Below are 20,289 nucleotides of genomic sequence, written 5' to 3'. Positions count from 1 at the left end.
TAGCACTATCCTACAGATTAGGAACAATTTCCTATTTTACCAAAGCCAATTAATCTACAAACCTATTTCTCTTTGGAGTGTGTGAGGAAACTGGGACCCCAAGAGGAAACCCACATGGTCACAGGGAGAAGGTACAAACTCCGTACAGACAGCACCCGTAGTCAGGATAGAACTCGGGTCTCTAGTGCTGTAAGGCAGCAACTCTACCGCTGCGCCACTGTGCCACTTCTTTGGACGTGGTGGAGGGGAGGATGAAATAAAGCTGGACGAGAGGATAGGCAAGACAAAGCCTGTGAAGTGATCGGTGGATAGAAGAGTTGTGAATAATCAGGAAGGAATGAAGGGGAGAGATGGGTGTGAGTCTAGGTGATGCATAGCGGGCAGTAAAAGGGGGAAGAGTTTTGTGGGTTAGTTACCTAAAATGGTAGAATTCAATGATCGTATGTTGGATTGTAAACTACCCAAGTGGAATATGAGCTGCTGTTTCTCCAGTTTGCGTGCTAGCTGAGCAGGCATGTGGAGCTGAGTGGCCTGCTCTTTTACTTTGTATGTTCATGTTTTATGAATTGGATTAATTTATTAACTGTTTTAAATGTCTTTTCTATAGAATATATTCTTAATTTCTTCATTAGCTTGCATCGAGTTAAACAATGCATGAGGTATAGAACTGTGCGCAAGTCCTTATTTCATTTTGACATGGAATTAAACATAAATCAGTCTTAGGTCTTCAAGATAATTGTTGTTGACCTTGAACCTGTCAACATGAGCAGTGAAATCATTGCCATGTGACTGGAAAATACAGTATTGAGTGTCATAAAATTAGCTATGCCACAAAACACATGACAGACTATCATATAGCTTTGTACGTCCCATTTCCCTAATAAAAATTATATAATACCCATTCAATAAATAAATTCAATAAAAATGATTAAAATAAAATTTACTAGGTAGAAGTGAGCTAAGTATTATCTTCACTCGGACCCAATGTTTCCAGCACCAAGCTAATTATTTTGAAGTACACTAATTTATCAAATAGGGAAACTTGAACGTTAACTATAATTTACCAAGTTTGATTTAAATCTTTGCCGATAGTTAATTGTGATTTGCCGATTGTGAAGGATATCCTTTTAAAGAAGTGTCTTTTAAAGAAGTTGAAATTGGACCCAACAAGGCCTGAAATGGTTTTCTTTAAGTTAAGGGTTGCAAAGAGTTTTGCACATTTCTTAACATTTGAGTTCAGGATAATGTAAATAAGTACTGTGACATAATGTCCGATTTTTGAGGAGAAATCAACTATGTAGTTTAATTGAGCAGTACATTGTAAAATATGATCTTCTATCACCTTTGTCATTCTCCGAGGAGAATTTGAATTCTAAGATAAATATATGATTAATATTTTCCTTGCTGTATAATAATGTCAAAGCTATCAACACATTGTGTATTTATGAAAAGTGTTAAAGTTTGCAGCAGTGGGTCAATACCGTCTGAAGACAGTCTGGTGAACGAAAATAAATCTGTTCCCATTGACCAAAATGTATTGTTCCCACTTTTTTTTAATTGCAGGGGTGGATGGTGGAAGAAGACGTTTTCTCTTTCCTTTTCCACTTATTTTTAAATTTATGTTTTGATTTTGTAGATAGTGGCAAAGGGTTATTTAGTTTAGTTTATTGTTATGTGTGCTGAGGTACAGTGAAAAGCTTTTTTTGTCTATTTTCCAGTCTGCAGAAATACTGTACATGATTACAATCAAGCCGTCCACAGTGTACAGATACAGGATAAAGGGAATGATGTTTAGTGCAAGTTATAGTCCAGAAAATGATGATTAAAGATGGTCCAGGGGGTCTGTATAAAGGGGCTGTCCCACTTGGGCGACCTAATTGGCGAGTTCATAAGAGTTTTTTAAAAATGACATGTTGAAGACCTCCTTCGACCATGTAGAAGACCTCCTTCGACCATGTAGAAGACCTCCTTCGACTATGTTGAAGACCAGCTTCGACTAGCTATGATTAACTTCGGGAAAATTGGACATCAAATAATAATAATAATAATAATAATAATATATCTTTTATTGTCATTGCACGTCAGTGCAACGAGATTTAGTGTGCAGCTCCACTGATGTCCAGGAAAGGTAAATAAATACAATACATAAATAAACAAGCTGAATTGATTGACGTGACCATCTGAGGGAGACTGTCCAAAGGGGGTGGGTGGGGGGGCACTCATTAGGGCCGGTTCAGAGCCGCTATAGCTCTTGGGATGAAACTGTTCCTGAGTCTGGAGGTTCGGGCGTAGAAGGCCTTGTAACGTCTGCCGGAGGGAAGTAGTTGAAACAGACCGTGGCAGGGGTGTGATGAGTCCTTATGGATGCTGAGGGCCTTCCTGAGGCACCGCGTGTGGTAGATGCCCTCCAAGGCTGGTAGCTCTGTCCCGATGATCCTCTGCGCTCTGTTGACGACGCGCTGAAGAGCTCTCCTCTCCGCCTCCGTGCAGCTGAGATACCACACAGAGATGCCATACGTTAGTATGCTCTCTGTGGTGCAGCGGTAGAACGTTGTCAGCAGCTGTTGGGGATAGTGGAGAGTGAAGACGACCTCCTTTAACCTCCCTTCGGATATGATGAAGACTATCTACGACTACCTTCAACTACCCTTGATTACCTACAACTAACATGCAGACCTACTATGACTAAACCTACTCGTAAAAAAAGTATCGTTTTTTTCCATGGCTATCTTTTTTTCTCGCGGGTATTTTTTAACATATTGAAAAAAACGCCGCGACCTAGCTGAGGCCTTGAGTACGCGGAGACCACTTTCAAGTATGAAGGAGAGTTACGAAGACCTCCTCCGACCTCGTGTCGGCCATGCTTCAAGTACGAGTCGAGGACAAACTCGCCAGAACTCGCAGATTAGGTCGCCCAAGTGGGACAGGCCCTTTTGTTATATGCTCACCTGCATGTGCCTGTTTCCTTGAGTGTCCACATGCTTCTAACTAAGTGAAAGCCCTAATCACACTCTTAATTCACACGAATGAATATGCAGGATAAAAAGAACAATTATACTTTTTGTCTCTGCAAATTTGCTTTGTCTGGAGACCAGTAATTGAACTGTGTAGCCTCAATAGTGCTGAAGTACTGTTGATTACAGACTGTCAGCAGTGGTGAAAGCAATTTAAGGTGAATTACAAGGATGCACAAGAAGAAATACACAACATTCACAGAAACATCTCGGATGGAAGATGTGGGGCATCAGTAAGAGAGAAGGCAGAGTAGAAGTGAAAAATAACATACTTCAAACTGGAAGAAACACAAATTGCTCAATATTTTTGAATTGCTGTTCCTGGGTATTCATAAGGGAAAACTTATGTACACAAATAGGAGGACTTGCATTCAATGTTAGTATTATTGAACTTGCACTTCAACACATTTGCCAAAATTTCCCAAATTTCTCTAGCATTTGAGAATCGAAGAATTTCAGCCTTGAATATATAAAATACTTGAACATAATTCCAAAGTTCAGAACTTATTGAATGAAGAAATTCCTCCTCAACTTTAGAACATAGTACAGCACAGGAACAGGCCAAGTTAAACTGATCTTATTTGCCTGTATATGATCCATATCCCATTATTCCTTGCACTTCCATGTGCTGATCCAAAAGCCACTTAAATGTCATTGTAGTATCCCCCTCCACCACTACCCATGGCAAAGTATTCTAGGTCCCTAGCAATTAAGGCCAGCATACCATATGCCTTTACCACCCTATAGCTTCAGTGAGCTATGAACCTGGACTCCAAGATTCCTCTGCACATTCATGTCCCCTTACATTCAACTGCCCAAAGTGCAAGATCTCAAGTTTACTCGGGTTAAATTCCATCTGCCATTACTCACAAAAGGTAGATTAAGGTACTCAAAATCTAACCAGTGTTCAGTAAAAGTGCCAGGTGGAGAATTTCAAGTAGCATACTTTGGGAAGAATATTGTTGGCAATGGAAAATAATATTTCTGGAAACCATAGTCTGGTAATGAATGAAAAAAATGCTGTTATCAGTTACCTGAAGAAGCCTCTTTGTGCATTCTGAATTTGGGGGGCTTTCATGCCACTTCAAATGCAAAGTTGAGGGATTCACCAATTGAAGCATCCAACAATATTTATTTCTCCATCAATACTGTCTGACATACTGAGCATTTCTAGCAATTGCCTTTTGCCTCCATTACACCAAGGTAGCTCATGAATTGATTCCAATTAGCCAAAAATTATAAGCAGAAATTAATTAGTTATCTGAAAGTAAGAATTGCGCTACAGGTTGGCAATTTTGATTCGGATGTATATGTCATTTATTTTTTAGCTGTTTGATTCTTCCTGCAATAAAATTTCTTGCAAATAATTTTATCATTTTACTTTTGACACTGTTTTCCTAAGAAAGGGTGCGTCTGAGAGGTCTCTAAGGCTGATGAACGATCTTATAAAGGTGTACAGCCTTTTTCCCAGGGTAGGGAAATAGAAAACAAGAGGGCATTGGTTTCAGATGGAAGGGGAAAGATTACATTTATTCACGGAGGGTGGTGGGTATATGGCATGAGCTGCCAGAGCAAGTAATTGAGGCGGGTACAATAACATTTTAAAATAAATTTGGACAGGTGCATGGGTAGGAAGGGTTTCGAGGGATAAGGGTCAAACATGGGTCAACATAGCTTAGATGGGGCATCTTGGTCAGCATTAAGGTTGCCAACTTTCTCACTCCCAAATAAGGGACAAAAGGTCAAAATAAGGGACAAATTCCCGACCGCAATTCTTTGACTGATTCGACCGTGGCTGGGTGAATGATGACTTGGCCCGTGTGCTGGACTTCACACAAAGCCCAGCCGGTGGGCAAGCTGAGGAGTTTGGGCCCATGCGCCGGGGGTGCGTGAAGTCGCACGCAAAGTCTGGCATCCCACCCCGATGATCGGCCAAGAGAAGGAGGGGTGGTGGTGTCGGCGGCAAGGAAAGGTCCGAAGGTAGCTCAGTTGGCTGGGCTGCCGACCAACGGGGCCAGGGGCGAGGCGCTGCTACTGCACTCCATAGACTGCACTACGTCGGGCCGGTTCAGCGGGCGCGGCATTCCAACCCGACAGTCCTCTCGACCTGAGTAAAATACGGGACAAGGGCGGCCCCGTATGGGACAAACCAATTTAGCCCAATATACGGGATGTCCCAGCTAATACGGGACCGTTGGCAACCCTAGTCAGCATGGATAAATTATGCCGGAGAGCCAATTTCCTGTGTTGTATGACTCTAAAAATTGGGTTTTGATAGATGCAATTAAAACACAAGAAAATTTTCTTTCTTCTTTTTCATTGCAGAATATCTTCCTTGCTTTAGATTCTAGTATTCATTTTAATCTGAGTTAATCTTTAATTCAGTTATTGATCTGAGAGGTAAGAATCTGGAGTAGGCCACAAGACCTCACAGACGCTCCCTGCCAGTCAATATGATTATGGATGATCTGTGCTGGCCTCAACTCCTCCTAGTGGTTTAAAAGTAGACTACTACTACTTAGTAGAATAATAAATGTAGAGTACTCTGATCCATTATTTATTAATGATGTACTACAAATCAACCATAGATTTTAGTGCCGTGCAATAAGGTGAACAGTTAATGGGCCTGCAGAAAATTTGCGATTGAAATCACTATTCTTTGATTAAATAAAAATTCATTTTTGGCCATGCTCAACCTGAAATTCAAAGAATGGGGTTAATTTTTACCTTTTTTTCCCATAAACCATAGGATTCTTAAACTGTTTTAGAAGCCAGTAAGGCACCACCAAGGGGTCAAAGTGATGCCATGTTCATGTCAATAACCATAGTCTTTAATATTCTTTGGCTTAATTTTGAAATACACTGATATGTGTTTTATGGGCTTTTTAATTATGGCTTGTGAATCAAAACCATCATAACCTTTGGGTCTCTAGCCTTTAATAACCTTCTTATAGTGTGGCAAGATTAGGATGCATTTAAGATGTAGAAAATGCCTGGAATGTTCTTTTCAGAAATTTACAAATAAGCCCTTTTAAAACCACATGAAAAAACATTTTCTCTCACATAATTTATACCTCATAAGCTCGAGATGGCAAGCTAAGGTGTTTCCTGGCTGTTTTATAATGACTAAACTGCTTTGCTCTTCCGATTTGAAATCTATCAAATAAAATACTTGTACCTCTCTGGTATTAGGCAGAATGAACTCCAGTTCACAGTTGTGGACCAACCACATATTGTCTGATGTGAAAACAGGACTATTCTAAAGCTTAGTACTAGGTTCCTCTGCAAGGTTGTCTGATACTTTGCAAAAAAAAAAATTGCAGTTTCTTTGTTCACCTCTTCATATGTCACAGATTGAATGGCGCTTTCAGTATATGGGTGCTAAATGCACTCTTTGTTGCACTGCAGACAGAACAAAGCCTTTTCGCAAGTCTAGACAGCTGTTTGTCTCATCCTTGAACTTTGGTAAACCTATTTCAAACAGTGAATTGCAGACTGGTTAGTAGAGTGCATTTTGCATTGTTTTATTAATTTGGCATGGAGACAACATTCAGGGAATATCAGAGGTCATTCTGTTAGAGCAGTGACTGCATCTTTAGCGAATATCAAGGGTGTAACATTAGATGACATCTACAAAGCTGCTGTTTGTTGTAACCTCATACTTTTACAAAATTAGTGTTTAGACTTGTCTGCAAAACAGGAATTTTAAAATTCAGAGAACAATGTTAGATTCTTTCGAAGCCCTGTATCCTTTTCGTCTTAAGAGTACTACAGAGTTATAATCCATGTGGGAAAGAGAGTATTTCATATAATCTTCCTTCGTCTTTTTTTCCTGAAGAAAATCTTCATCTCCAAATCCAGGCATAAAAAAAGAGCTTTCTAATTTAAACAATTTGAAGAGCGAAGTAGAACGTGCAGGGTTCTTTTGAAGTCATGCGCTACTCTGATCAAAAACTGAATGGAAACCATACAAAAGGAACTAGTTTGTTTCAGTGAGACAGAGGAAATTAAATTAAAATTAGCTGCATAACAGAAGAATGCCATTCAGCCTCTCACGTCTGTTCTGCAATTCAATGGGGGTCAAGGCCGTGCCAATTAAATGCCAGTGTTCTGCTGAACCACCAAAACCAATTTTAAGTTTATGCTTTTCTTTCTTAATTTTTTCTACATCCCCTCCCCAAATGACCCAATCAACTTTTTTAATTACCATCCACATTTTAATTAAATCACCTTGCTTTTCAGACATGGGTCCTGTGTGTGTTATAATTTAAGATTTTAGTCCTGATATTGTTCTGATTAAACTGTACTGCCCATACACTGAAGCCAAATTATTATTTCAGAGGTACAGATATCCAGAATAAATATCCAGAAGCCTAAGCAACTTTTGCCCTTGTGTTCCTGCACCCTGAGGTGAAGGCTGACATTTCATCAGCTATTTAATTATATTTTTGTAGCTGTCCATGACATCAGATTTGATACTTTGAATAAAATTTCACGTAAGTCTAATAAATCTGCACCGGTTGCACCTTGCAGTATCTGCCTTCTCATCTGTCGTCCCTCTCCAGAAAATTATCTACTGCTTGAATTAATCGTAAGATTATCCAGGTTACTGAAATTAAAAGTAAATACTCCTTACTTTTGATGGCTTACAGTTTAATTGGCTTCATGTGGCATTTGACCTATTTTCTAGGCTCAACCAGTCTGTACTTGCATCTTCTTAAAATTTCCAATAAGCAATTTCAAATTCCTTTCAAAAGAAAACAATTTTCTGAAAGGAAACAATCCAACTGTTTTATATCTGACAGCTTGTAGTTATTGAACCTAGAGTAAATTTTGTAGGTTACCAAATAATTATCATAATTTGAAAATTATGATATCAATAACAATGCATGTGATACGCTAAGATATGGGCAGCATTGAATTCAGTAGCAAGTACAGTTCTTTTTGCCATATCTTCCTTGGTATTGACATTTTTGTGTTGTAAATTATCCACAACAATTCCCTATACCTCAGCACTATATTATTTACTTCAGTTGGTTTCTTGTTTTATGTTTACCTGTTTATTATGCAGTATAAACATTATCTTGTGTTGGGAACATTAGTCTGTCCTTGTTCTTCAAGCTGGGTGATGACAATCTGGTGCAGTGTTGTACCTCCTAGCTTTTGGTTCCTAATTGGTTCAGTGGAGGAGAATCAATTTATTTTTCTTCTCTAAATGGCTGTTTAATTTGAGAGATGTGATAATACTAAGATTAAATTGGAGAATACACTCCTATCTTGCCCTATTTGCAACAGTGGTTTTGAGTGATACATTGTGGAGAAGCAATGCACTTCAGATGTTTGATTCAATCTGAAACCTTATTTTAAATTCAGTCATTGCCATATGAGTTTAGTAAGGGCTCAGAAATCAAAAATATACTAGGCTCACAAAAGGAAGTACATTTTACATCAATCTCTTTAGTTGAGGAGGAGCAGGAAGAATTGGTCATTTATCTGCTCATAGCTCTTTCTCACATACCACAATTTTAGATATCTCTTTTAGTTGCAATTCTCTCCCAACACATACTATCTTAATACCATTTCTGCATCCTCATCGTCCTCTACAAATGTTTGCTTTTTTCTCTCCTGTGATAGCTTATCTCTCTTTCTTGCCCTCGTCTAGTCCAGGGACGATTGGGACAGACGTGCTACCGATTTTTCTGTCCAACATCCAGAAACCTGTCAGTTTGGCTAGCTGTCAAGTGGGAATCAGAAAAATTATGTTGCCACTGTTATTAAACTTGGGGACCGCCAAGAGCTTAATACATTACCGATGTTTTCATCATTTCAAAGTGTTCCGGGAATATATTGATTTAGCATTAGAATGAAAGTGATAGGATTCACCAGAATTTCATGTTAGTTCTTCACATTGAGTGTAAGCTCTAATTTGAAATTTTTTGCTTCCTTATATTCCGCATGTTAATGGAAAATTGTAATACAAATTCCAACTAGACAGTAGTTTTCAATGTCCTTTTTAATTTTGCATTAAGGGTCACTTATTTTTGACATTTGTAAGGAGCTGTTTAGAAAACTATTTTCAATCTTGGTTCATATCTACAAGTTACCTCTGGGTTCTGTTCCTGAGAACTCTTCATAAGTTGCAAATGTGGCCGCAAACAAAGTTCTCACACGGCAGCAGTCGGATCCAACCCGCCAGTTTCCCAAAAACTTGCTTGTGTGTATGCACTGTGCACAAGTTGGATGCCCATAAGCTGGGGAGGATCTGTAATTAGGAGAAGGGTTCTGACCTGAAAAGTCACCCATCCTTTTTCTCCAGAGTTTCTGCCTGACCAGCTGATTTACTCTCGCACCTAGTGTCTATCTTTGGTATAAACCAGCATCTACAGTTCCTTCCCGCACCTGTAATTAGTTGTAAATTGTAATACACAGTTGAAGATTTTTGCTGCACTGGAGGATGGAAAGTTGTTTTTGGAATCATGGTGTCAAAATAATATAGCAATAACAAAGGACTGCAGAATGTCCAAGCAGAGATAAAATTAATGGGGTGAGGGCTTTGGAAGAATTTTGATAGTAAGATGCAGTTTTTTACCCCCCGAATATTGGGTGTTGGTTGCGTTGCAAATGTATATTGATATTAAATTCCTTAAAGTTGTACAATGACCGAATTATGCTGGATGCTGAAAGCTTGCTGTAAGAAATTTTAGTTGCTGCCTCCTTGCAGGGTTTGTTCGTGACAAGCCAGCTGCATTCACACACTACAGTAAAATTGTGGCCATTAGCAATCTCTGCGACCAAAAGCCTGCAGGATGATGTAAAGTGCAGCCTGTCGTGAACTGCTGAATGAGACTGACATGAACACAACAATCAGAACTAACTGGGAGAAATAAGATTTCAGTATTTCTATATATCCTTTCTGTCTGCTTTTTAAGACAAATATTAATAATCAATTTATTTTTGTAGCTACTTCTGTCTGTATCATACATTGTAAGAAATGCTTTCTACTGACCTTGTTTTGTCTTGGACCGCAGGTCATTGAGCACTTCCACTTGGCGGTTGGCACAGACTCAAACGCACGACACGCAACTCATAACAGTTGATGAAAAATTGGTAAGGATTTTAAATTGTCACCACTCCAGTGGCTAGAGGCGGTGTCTGTTCAATAGTAGACATTGCACTATGTTATATACTTCTAGGAAAAGTACACAAAAGGATTACCGTCAAACGTCTAAGGTCAATTATCAGAACAGCTGAGATTCCAATGTTATAGATTGCGGCAAAACTGAACTTTTAAAATCCTTCTAAAAGCAGTCAACAAACTGTATATGACCATCTACAAAGAAAATGGAATTTCTACGCTGATTATTGAATAAATTTAATGAAAACCATTAATGATTATTTTTGCATTTCTGCAAAGCTCAGTGTATATAGAGTTTTTAAAAATGTCATAAAAAATTTATTGTTGTAGATTGTAATCCAATATAATATAAAGCTATCTAATTATCAGAACACCTTCATTTTTGAAACCATTCCCATTCATGCAAGTAGATTACTTTATGATAATGCTGTTAGCCTTTAATTACAGTATTCCCGTATGAATTTTATTTAACCAGTTCTAATTAGTTTTCTCACTCTTTATAGTGTTTTATTCTGTGATTTGCTGGCATTACCCATTTTGGAGCACTATTCAATGTGTGATTTCCATTGACTGGCTCCTTCAGAATGGTGTCCAATGAGACTCCATGCAGATTGGCAACCAAAAATATGAAAAGTCTATATTTGGGTTAAATTTTATTTCAAGCCGAAAGATTGCACATTCAGCTCAAGATATTAAATATGTTTTCTGGAATCTCATCATGCATTATTTCAGATTTTCAATATTGTATGATTGTACAAGCAAAGATAACATGAAATTGGTAGCTACGTAATGTCTATAGACACAAAATGCTGGGAGTAACTCAGCAGGCCAGGCAGCATCTCTGGAGAAAAGGAATGGGTGATGTTTCAAACGAGACCCTTCTTCAGACTGAAGAGAGTAACTCCAGCATTTTGTGTCTACCTTCAATTTAATCCAGCATCTGCAGTTCTTTCCTACATACCTAATGTCTGTGTTGCTTTGATATTTTTATAAGGGTGGCACCAGTGGTGTAGCTGGTAGAGCTGCTGCCTCAGTGTCAGATCCTAGGTTCGATCCTGACCTCGGGTACTGTTTGTGTGGGTTTGCGCCAGGCACATGCCGTCAGGGTAGGCAAGGTAGGCACTGCCTACCCTGACTAAAATTATAAAATGATAATTATTAAATATAAATAGTAAAGGCATGGGAGAATTATGCCTATCTAAGAGATCGATCTCTTAGGTAGGCATAATTCTCCGTGCCTTTCATCCGCAGTACTTGCAAAGCGTGAAAGCCTGTGCAGCTCACGTGCCGTCGACACTGCTTCAAGCCGTCAATGGCGGAGAGCTGAAGGCAGCTGAAATTCTACCTTTGCAGTACTGCGCAGGCGCAGCGCAAGTTCCTTGGCAGGTTTTTCAAACATGGATTGTCATTATCTTAAGAGTATCTTAGGAAATAAAGAGAGAAGAATGGAGTTTGTGTACCGATAATGTGGTAAGTACATTTCTTGGTGCTATAAGTTTTTAAACACCGTATTTCCCGGGGTGGGGGGAGGAAAAGAGTTCCTTTCACAGCCTGTGGAGAGTGGCCCGGGGTAAAGTTGCGGGGAGGGCAGGAGTGTTGAGAAGGAGGGGGTCGGGGATCATGCCAGTAACCCACTTGCGACGATCCGGGTGGGGAGCCACAGCATTGTGGCCGGGGGGAGAAGTAGCTCGGGTGGCTGCGAGCGGCCGCCGGGACCAGACAGCTTCTTCTGCCGTCCCCCGCTCACCTCTGGCAGTGCTCTCCGTCTGAAAACCTCTCTCCTGCCGCTCGCCGGCCTCACTCATGTCAGCCCCTTCCCGGAAATCCTTAAATTCCGACAGCGCGATCAAGGGACCAATCGAGGTTACTCGGCTGTGGGAATTTAAGGATTTGCAGGAAGCAGCTGACATGAGCGAAGCCGGTCAAACGGCAGGTGAGAGATGTTCAGACGGAGAGCACTGCCAGAGGTGAGCGGGCTGACAGAAGGCGCTGAAGTGGCGGCCAGTTCTGCTGTCCGGTCCCGGTGGCCGCTCACAGCTACCCGAGCTGCTTCCCTCCCCGGCCGCAATGCGGTGGCTCCGCGCCCGGAGCGCCATGGCAGCGGTGAGTGAGTGGGTTACTGCCATGAACCCCGACCCTCTCCTTCTTAATGCTCCTGCCCACCCCTCAACTTTACCCCTGGCCAGACTCTCCACACGCTGTGAAAGAAGCTCTCCCCCCCCCCCCCAATTGGTCCCTTGAATTAGTATTAGTATAAACGTACTCATTCATTCATTAGTCATTCAATAAGATCACAACTGATTCAACTTGTCCCGGTGTGCTCTTGTTTTTACCACCATCTATCCACCTGCCGTCTGTTTAGAGCGTCGGCTGCCAATGCAACTCCCAACTTACAAGGTGCACCAATGAGCACTTCACCCATTGAAAGGACACAAAGTTCCTGATTGATTCAGCGGGTTCGAATAGGCGACATAGGGACCCTTCTTCAGACTGATTCAGTCGGCAGTTATTCCAGCACTTTGTCTTTCAGAGTGCCTCCTTGGTCACTATTGGGCTCTCACCTGCTGTCGCTTCCAAGGTGGAGTATTTTGACGACTCCAGGGGAGAAGGAGGCAGCGGGGGGGGGGGGGGTCGGGACGGATGCGGCGATGGTGGGGGTTTGGTGGGTGGGGGAAGGGGAGGCAGTGCGGGATCCATTGATCATATAATATATCTGGCATGATTTGTGTGCCTCCTTCCATGAAGACATGGAAAGTAATTGTTTAGTTCCTCAGTCATTTACTTATTTTTTTCATTATAAATTCTCCTGTTCCCTTCCGGGCGAATAGTTGCCTGTTTTTGCATTCCTATAAAGTCTTTTCAGTCTACTCTCATGTTCTATCCTGTCTTTCGTTATCAATTTTGTGGTTCTTTGTGTTCAAAAATGTTCCTTATTCACTAGCTTATTACAGTTTCTGGCAATAATACTAGCCTCTTTGATTTAATTATATGAACTCCATGTATGTTTAACTGAACCTTTTATAGTTCGAACATAAATTCTATCCGTTTTGTATTCCAAAGCTTCGACATCTTGCAGCCCAGCAGTATGAACGTTGATTTGTCTAATTTCAAGTAACTCCTGCATTCCTCCCCCTCCCAGTCCTAGCTGTACTACTAGATCCACTGTTCGCATCCTTGTCTTCCAGACAACATCTTCCCCAGCCAACAATGGGCCATTGTGGACTCCACCCTTCCTGAGGTAATATGTTGCCAGCCCTGTTTTGTTTTGACCTTTTCTCGCCTCCAGTTTTACCCCAAGAGCCTCCAACTTTCAGTCTGAAGAAGAGTTCCGACCAAAAACGTCACCTATTCCCTCTCTCTGGATATGCTGCCTGATCTGCTGAGATACTCCAGCTTTTTGTGTCTATGTTTTGTATTCCAAACCCTTAAATGGAATGTTGAACCTTCTCTGAATCTTAGATTTCTTTTCTGTCTGTCCACTATTGTAAATCATGAAGTCGTCCATTGATAGGATCATACCCTACTCCGCAGGCCTGAACATGGAAAATAATTTGTTGTGATTAAGCTATACTATACTGCTGAAGGTGCTATGATCCCCATGAGACATTAAACCAAGGCACCATTTACACTCCTGGGTGGATTTAAAAAGTCCTGTGGCTCGATTAGATATAGGTGTTCATCTGGTGCTGTTTAATCACAATTTTTTTTTTTTTAACCACCTTCCCTAATTGCTTGTTATTTATCCTTTTGTTTGTGGAACGTTGAGTTCAAGCTTGCTATTATTCCTGCATTATAAAAGTGACTTCATCAAAGAAAGGTTTGGGTACCGTGCTGTATGACATACCATTTATAGTAATAAACGTGACACAAAAAGAAGTTCTTTCTCTCTATTAGTTGCACATCATTGAGAATATTGACTAGTATTGATGGACTAGTAATGCAAACACATAAGTTGAAGCTTTAGGTTGAACTTTGACAATTCAGTTAGAGAACTTAAATTTGATCAATGAGGTAGTCTATAATAAAAATATAATATCTTGAAACTAATAGATTGTAGCAAGAAATCTATCCTGTGTACTGTTGTAGTTTACAGCAGAAAATTTGTTAACTTCATCCAGCTTGCCCTAAATCTGATTCCAGAGCTGCTGCAATACATCTCTCTTACTGCAAAACACTTGGTCCATAGGGGTGACACTCAGTTTTCAATTGCCTGCCATTTTCACCATCCCATTCTCTGCCTGACGTATTTGTCTGTGTCCTCCTGTACGGTTACAAGATCAACACACACATGAGTTGCAGCTTGTCTTCCTTCTGGGCACATTGCAACCTTCAGCAATCTGTATTGAATTTTCAAACTGTAGGTAACTTTCACATTCTGTCTCCATCAAAACGGGCCATTTCTTCCTTTCATCCATTTAAACTCTTATCAAAATGTGCTATTTCTGGCTGCTATCCTTTTGGCTTAATTTAAACTTAGTTTTTATATAGTCTGGGGTCCAGGGCATGTCCCACAGTCTTGCCATTAGCAACAATTCCACAGTCAAAGAAGCCTAATGTGATTTTTACTGACACTTTTAAATCATGTGGTCTCATCCAAGTAGACTTTAATTCTACTCATTCTTCCATCACCTACTTTTCTACTAAAAAATAACTTGTTTTTTCCTGCTTTCCCAGTTTTGATGTAAGTTTCCAGTCAGCTGTGTTTTTTTAATTTTTCAGGTGTGACTCTTAACTGCCCTGTAAAATGACCAAGCAAGCCACTCACTTATATTAACAGGCTGGTAAATCTGGAACTAAAGATAGACACAAAATGCTATGTGGCACAGTGGCGCAGTGATAGAGTTGCTGCCCCAAAGCACCGGAGACCCGGGCTCGATTCTGACTACGGGTGCTGTCTGTACAGAGTTTGTACCTTCTCCCCGTGACCGCATGGGTTTTCTCTGACACTCCAAAGATGTACAGGTTTGTAGGTTAATTGGCTTGGTATAAATGTAAAAAATTGTTCCTAGTGTGTGCAGGATAGTGTTAATGTGCAGGGATCGCTGATCGGTGTGGACTCAGTGGGCCTGTTGCCACACTGTATCGCTAAACTAAACATGGTGGGTCAGGCAGCATCTCTGGAGAAAAGGAATAGGTAATGTTTCAGGTTGAGATCCTGCTCCAGACTGGGAGGCAGAGGGGAGGGAAACTAGAGGTATGAAAAGGTTCTGAACAAATCAGAGCTGGCACAGATGGAACTAAGTTAGTCATGTCATTTGGCAAAAGATGCATGCAACCAACACTGCAAATCTTCTTCGATATCTTGGGCAATGTGCTATACTAAAGGAGCTTTAGAAGCACATAGACCTGTGGAGCACACTAGCCTGATATATTTGTAGTCTCAAATCGATTTTCAAGTCCCAGTCTTCTGCATCACAATTCCTGGGTACATCCTGTCCTACTGTAATAGTGGAATGCATTTGGGAAGGAATGGACCAGGAAGTCATTAACATTGATTCCAGACCCAGTAAATTATGAACACCATCCCAAAAACTGGTTTTATAAAAAAAGGCTAATAATTATGATATATAGCCCAAGGTAGACAAAAATGCTGGAGAAACTCAGCGGGTGTGGCAGCATCTATGGAGCGAAGGAATAGGTATATAGGAATGATCTATAGCCCACCCTCTTATAATGAATCAGTAGCCTTTTCCGTTGAATATCATGAGGAGCAAGTATTGTAAATAGCAATATTCCTGATTTAATATCCATCACTAGGATCAGGGGAGTGATGATGAAGAGAGGTCAGTGCAATGGCACCACCGCAGACTGAAGTGTCTAAACCTTTAAGGTGAAGTTGCTGGGCTTAGTCTACATTGGCCAATGGAGGAACACTTACCTGTTGAAGGAGCGAACAGACAAATTAAGAAATGTTAGAAAAAATTAATGTGTGCAGTGCTTGTGTGGAGAATGGAAAATGACAGAAATCATCTGCACTTGAAACATTAAGCACACTAAATGAAATGTTAAAATAATCTATGTGTAAAAGGAAAGCCAATTAGAGTGAAAGAATGAGAAAGTAGTAGATGCCAGTAACCCAGAAATATGATTATTCATTAATAATATTGGGCGGAATTTGACTACTCCCAATTCCTCTGTCTACGCTGCATCTGCACCCATGATGATGTGTTACAAACCAGGGCATCGGAGATGTCCTCATTCTTTAGGGAACGGGGGTTCCCCTCTTCGACTATAGATGAGGTTCTCACCATGGTCTAATCTATAATCCCGTAGCTTTGCTCTCACTCCCCATCCTCCCCACTCGTAAACAAGGACAGAGCCCCCTTGTCCGCACCTTCCACCCTACCAGCTGTCACATACAACAGATAATCCTCCAACATTTTTGCCACCTCCAATGGGATCCCACCACTGGCCACATCTTCCCATCTCCTCCCCTTTCAGCTTTCCGCAGAGACCGCTCCCTCCGTAACTCCCTGGTCAATTTGTCCCTTCCCACCCAAACCGCCCCCTCCCCTTTTACTTTCCCTTGCAACCGTAGGAAATGCTACACTTGTCGCTTTACCTCCCCCCTCGACTCCATCCAAGGACCCAAGCAGTCTTTCCAGTTGAGGCAGAGGTTCACCTGCACCTCCTCCAACCTCATCTATTGCATCCGCTGTTCTACGTGTCAACTGCTCTACATCGGTGAGACCAAGCGCAGGCTTGGCGATCGCTTCGCCCAACACCTCCGCTCAGTTCGCATTAACCAACCTGATCTCCTGGTGACTCAGCACTTCAACTCCCCCTCCCATTCTGAATCTGACCTTTCTGTCCTGGGCCTCCTCCATGGCCAGAGTGAGTCCCACCTCATATTTTGCTTGGGTAGCTTACACCCCAACGGTATGAACATTGGCTTCTCCAATTTCAGGTAGTCCTTGCTTTCTCCCTCCTTCCCCTCCCCTTCCCAGCTCTCGCACAGCCCACTGTCTCCGCAGCTTCTTTTCTTCCTCCCGCCCCCCCCCCCCCCACTCCCACATCAGTCTGAAGAAGGGACTCGACCCGAAACGTCACCTATTCCTTCGCTCCATAGATGCTGCCTCATCCGCTGAGTTTCTCCAGCATTTTTGTCTACATGAAATACAGTGACAGTTAGGAATGACACCTAAAACATTAATAATAAAACATTATTGAGTAAACATGTCAATTAAATAAAATACCAGAACAAAAGAAGGCTACAGATTTCTGGTTATTGAGTAGAGCTACTACTAGTGGAAAAAAAGCTGTTTTTATGTCTGACTGTGGCAACTTTGACAGTCCGGAGTCGCCTTCCATAGGGAAGTGATTCAAAGAGTTTGTGGCCAGGGTGAGAGGGGTCAGAGATGTTCTTACCCACTCGCTTCCTGGTGTACAGTTTGTCAATGGAGGGAAGGTTACAGCCAATAACCTTCTCAGCTGATCGGATGATTCGTTGCAGCCTCTGGATGTCGTGCTTGGTGGCTGAGCCAATCCAGACCATGATGGAGAAGGTGAGGACAGACTCTACGATGGCCGTGTAGAATTGGACCATCATTGCCTGCGGCAGATTGTGCTTCCTCAGCTGCCACAGGAAGTACATCCTCTGTAGTGCCTTTTTGACTGTGGAGTCGATGGTAGCCCCCCATTTAAGGTCCTTGAAGATGATTGTTCCCAGGAACTTAGAAGACTCCACAGATGTGACTGTGATGTTGTTGATGGTGATTGGGGTAAGGGGACGGGGAGCTCTCCTAAAGTCTACTATCAATTCCACTGTCTTAAGAGCATTGAGCTCCAGATTGTTACGAAGGCACCAGGATGCCGGCTGTGTCACTTCCTGTCTGTAGGCAGATTCCTCCCCATCCTGGATCAGTCCAATCAGGGTTGTGCAATCCGCAAACTTGTGAAGCTTGACAGAGGAGTCAGTGGAGGTGCAGTCATTGGTGTAGAGAGAGTAGAGGGGAGAGTACGCAGCCTTGCGGTGCTCCTATGCCGAGTGTCTGCGGGTCCGGGATGTGCTTTCCCAGCCTCACATGCTGCTTCCTGTCTGTCAGGAAGCTGGTGATCCACCGACAGAGGGGTTCAGGCACAGTCAACTTGGAAGGTTTGGAGTGTAGTAGCTCTGGCACAATGGTGCTGAATGCAGAGCTAAAATCAACGAACAAAATCCTCGCATAGGTCCCCTGGTGGTCTAGGTGCTGGGAGGATGAAGTGCAGGCCCAGGTTGACTGCATTCTCCACAGATCTATTGGCCCGATATGCAAACTGCAGAGGGGCCCGCAGGGGGTTTTTGATATTTTTCAACTTGGCCAGCACAAGCATTTCAAGGGTCTTTATGACTACAGAGGTCAGTGCGACAGGCCTGTAGTCTATAAGACCAGTAATCCTTGCCTTTTTGGGTACAGGGACAATAGTGGAGACTTTGAAGCAGGCAGGGACAGTACAGGTTTGCAGGGACTGGTTGAAAATGTCTGTGTAGACCGGTGCCAGTTGTTCAGCACAGAGCTTGAGAGTAGAGGGGGAAACATTGTCCGGTCCTGGTGATTTCCGGTTTTTCTGTCTTCTGAACAGCCTCTCCACCTCCTCTATTTTTGTTGTTGATGATGGAGATGTGATATTGTGCAGCACGGAGGGTGTGGGTAGTGGACGAGACCTCAGCTTTTTGCAGTTGGGCTGTAATTGAGTATTAAGTGGTGACTGGAGAGGGGTGGGTGTGAAAGGGTCCAGTCTTTTCAGACTGGAGTCTTGCTTTAAGTAGGTGTGAAGTGGTGATTGGTGAGGAGTGGGTGTAGAAGGGTTGGCAGCAGGGGTATTGAATATGACAGATACCTGTGCAATAATCAAAGCAGACTTGTGATATATTGTAACATCAATGTGTCACGGTCAAAGCAAAATCGCTTTCAGTATTACAAATTTACAAATTATTATTTGCTTTTAACAAGTAATGGACTACTATGACTTAAAGGGAAAGACATGACCATGAACAATTCACAGCTAACTGCTAACAGGAAAACTGTAATATTAATTTGTATGACACAATGAAGGGTTTAAGTTTTGTGTGCTAATAATATCGAGAGTCACCCAACACATTTACTGCTTTATATTGTGGATGTGAATGCAGACTGCTCATCTGCTAAGCACATGGGCTCAGCCAGAACTAGTAAATAAAGTAGTGAAATATCACATTTGGCAAGAAAACTGGCTTGCTGAGAAGACAACAGTATATACATTGTGGGGTATTGCATTGCATATTATACAGCTGGCACAAATGTTCTGCTTGCATGACTGACCTATTTTCTCTTATACCCCTAAGGTATTTTTATATTCCGTGTGATTATTGAATGCTTTTTGGCTTCTTTTGCATTGTTAGCAATGGTCTCATTATCTCACTGTGTTTATTTTGGCAGTCGGGACTGCATTAGATCCAATGTACATATATAGATCTGATTTATGGAAGGAATGTTTTGCGAATTTAGTGGTTGTAATTGATCCTATCAGAAACATACTCTCAGACATGGGGTAAAGTAACAACATATTATTTGCCGCGAGTAAATTGAAGTCTTATCTATTAGAAACATAGAAACATAGAAAGTAGGTGCGAGAGTAGACCACCAGGTCCGTCGAGCCCGCACCGCCATTCGCTCATGGCTGAACACTAAACAGACACACTTACCCACAAACAGTAGACACAAGACACAGAACACAAGACACTACCCTCCCCTTCATACCGCTATCACCCCTCTCCACCCCAAGAACCGCGTGATCTCCTGGGGGAGGCAAAAAACCGGATAAAAACCCAGGTCCAATTCGGGAAAAAAAAATCCGGGAAATTCCTCTCCGACCCCAATCCAGGCGATCGACACTTGTCCAGGAGATCACTCAGGTCTTACTATACTAACCATACCTAGGTCCATATCCCTGCCCTCTCCCCGTAGCCCATTATCCCCTCGGCAGCTAAAAAACCATCTATTCTAGACTTAAACATATTTAACGTTTCTGCTTCCACTGCTCCCTGGGGCAGTGAATTCCATAAATTAACCACCCTCTTGGTGAAGAAGTTCTTCCTCATCTCAGTTTTAAAAGAGCCCCCTCTTATTCTGCAACTATGTCCCCTAGTTCTAGTTTCCCCGATCATTGGGAACATCCTCG

General features: G+C 41.8%; 1 protein-coding gene across 1 annotated transcript in view; it reads left to right on the top strand.

The window, feature by feature from the left end:
- Window positions 1–20,289, top strand: part of ndufs4 (NADH:ubiquinone oxidoreductase subunit S4) — a 118,118-nt gene that overhangs the window by 25,719 nt on the left and 72,110 nt on the right. Inside the window, exon 2 of the mRNA XM_033030819.1 lies at window positions 10,043–10,121. Coding sequence (XP_032886710.1) covers window positions 10,043–10,121 — 79 coding nt within the window. The remainder of the gene's footprint in view (window positions 1–10,042; window positions 10,122–20,289) is intronic.

Source organism: Amblyraja radiata, chromosome 1 (assembly GCF_010909765.2).
Source record: "Amblyraja radiata isolate CabotCenter1 chromosome 1, sAmbRad1.1.pri, whole genome shotgun sequence".
In the NCBI taxonomy this organism is placed as follows: domain Eukaryota; kingdom Metazoa; phylum Chordata; class Chondrichthyes; order Rajiformes; family Rajidae; genus Amblyraja; species Amblyraja radiata.
Note: the sequence above shows the minus strand (reverse complement) of the source record. Positions and strands in the feature narration are given on the sequence as shown.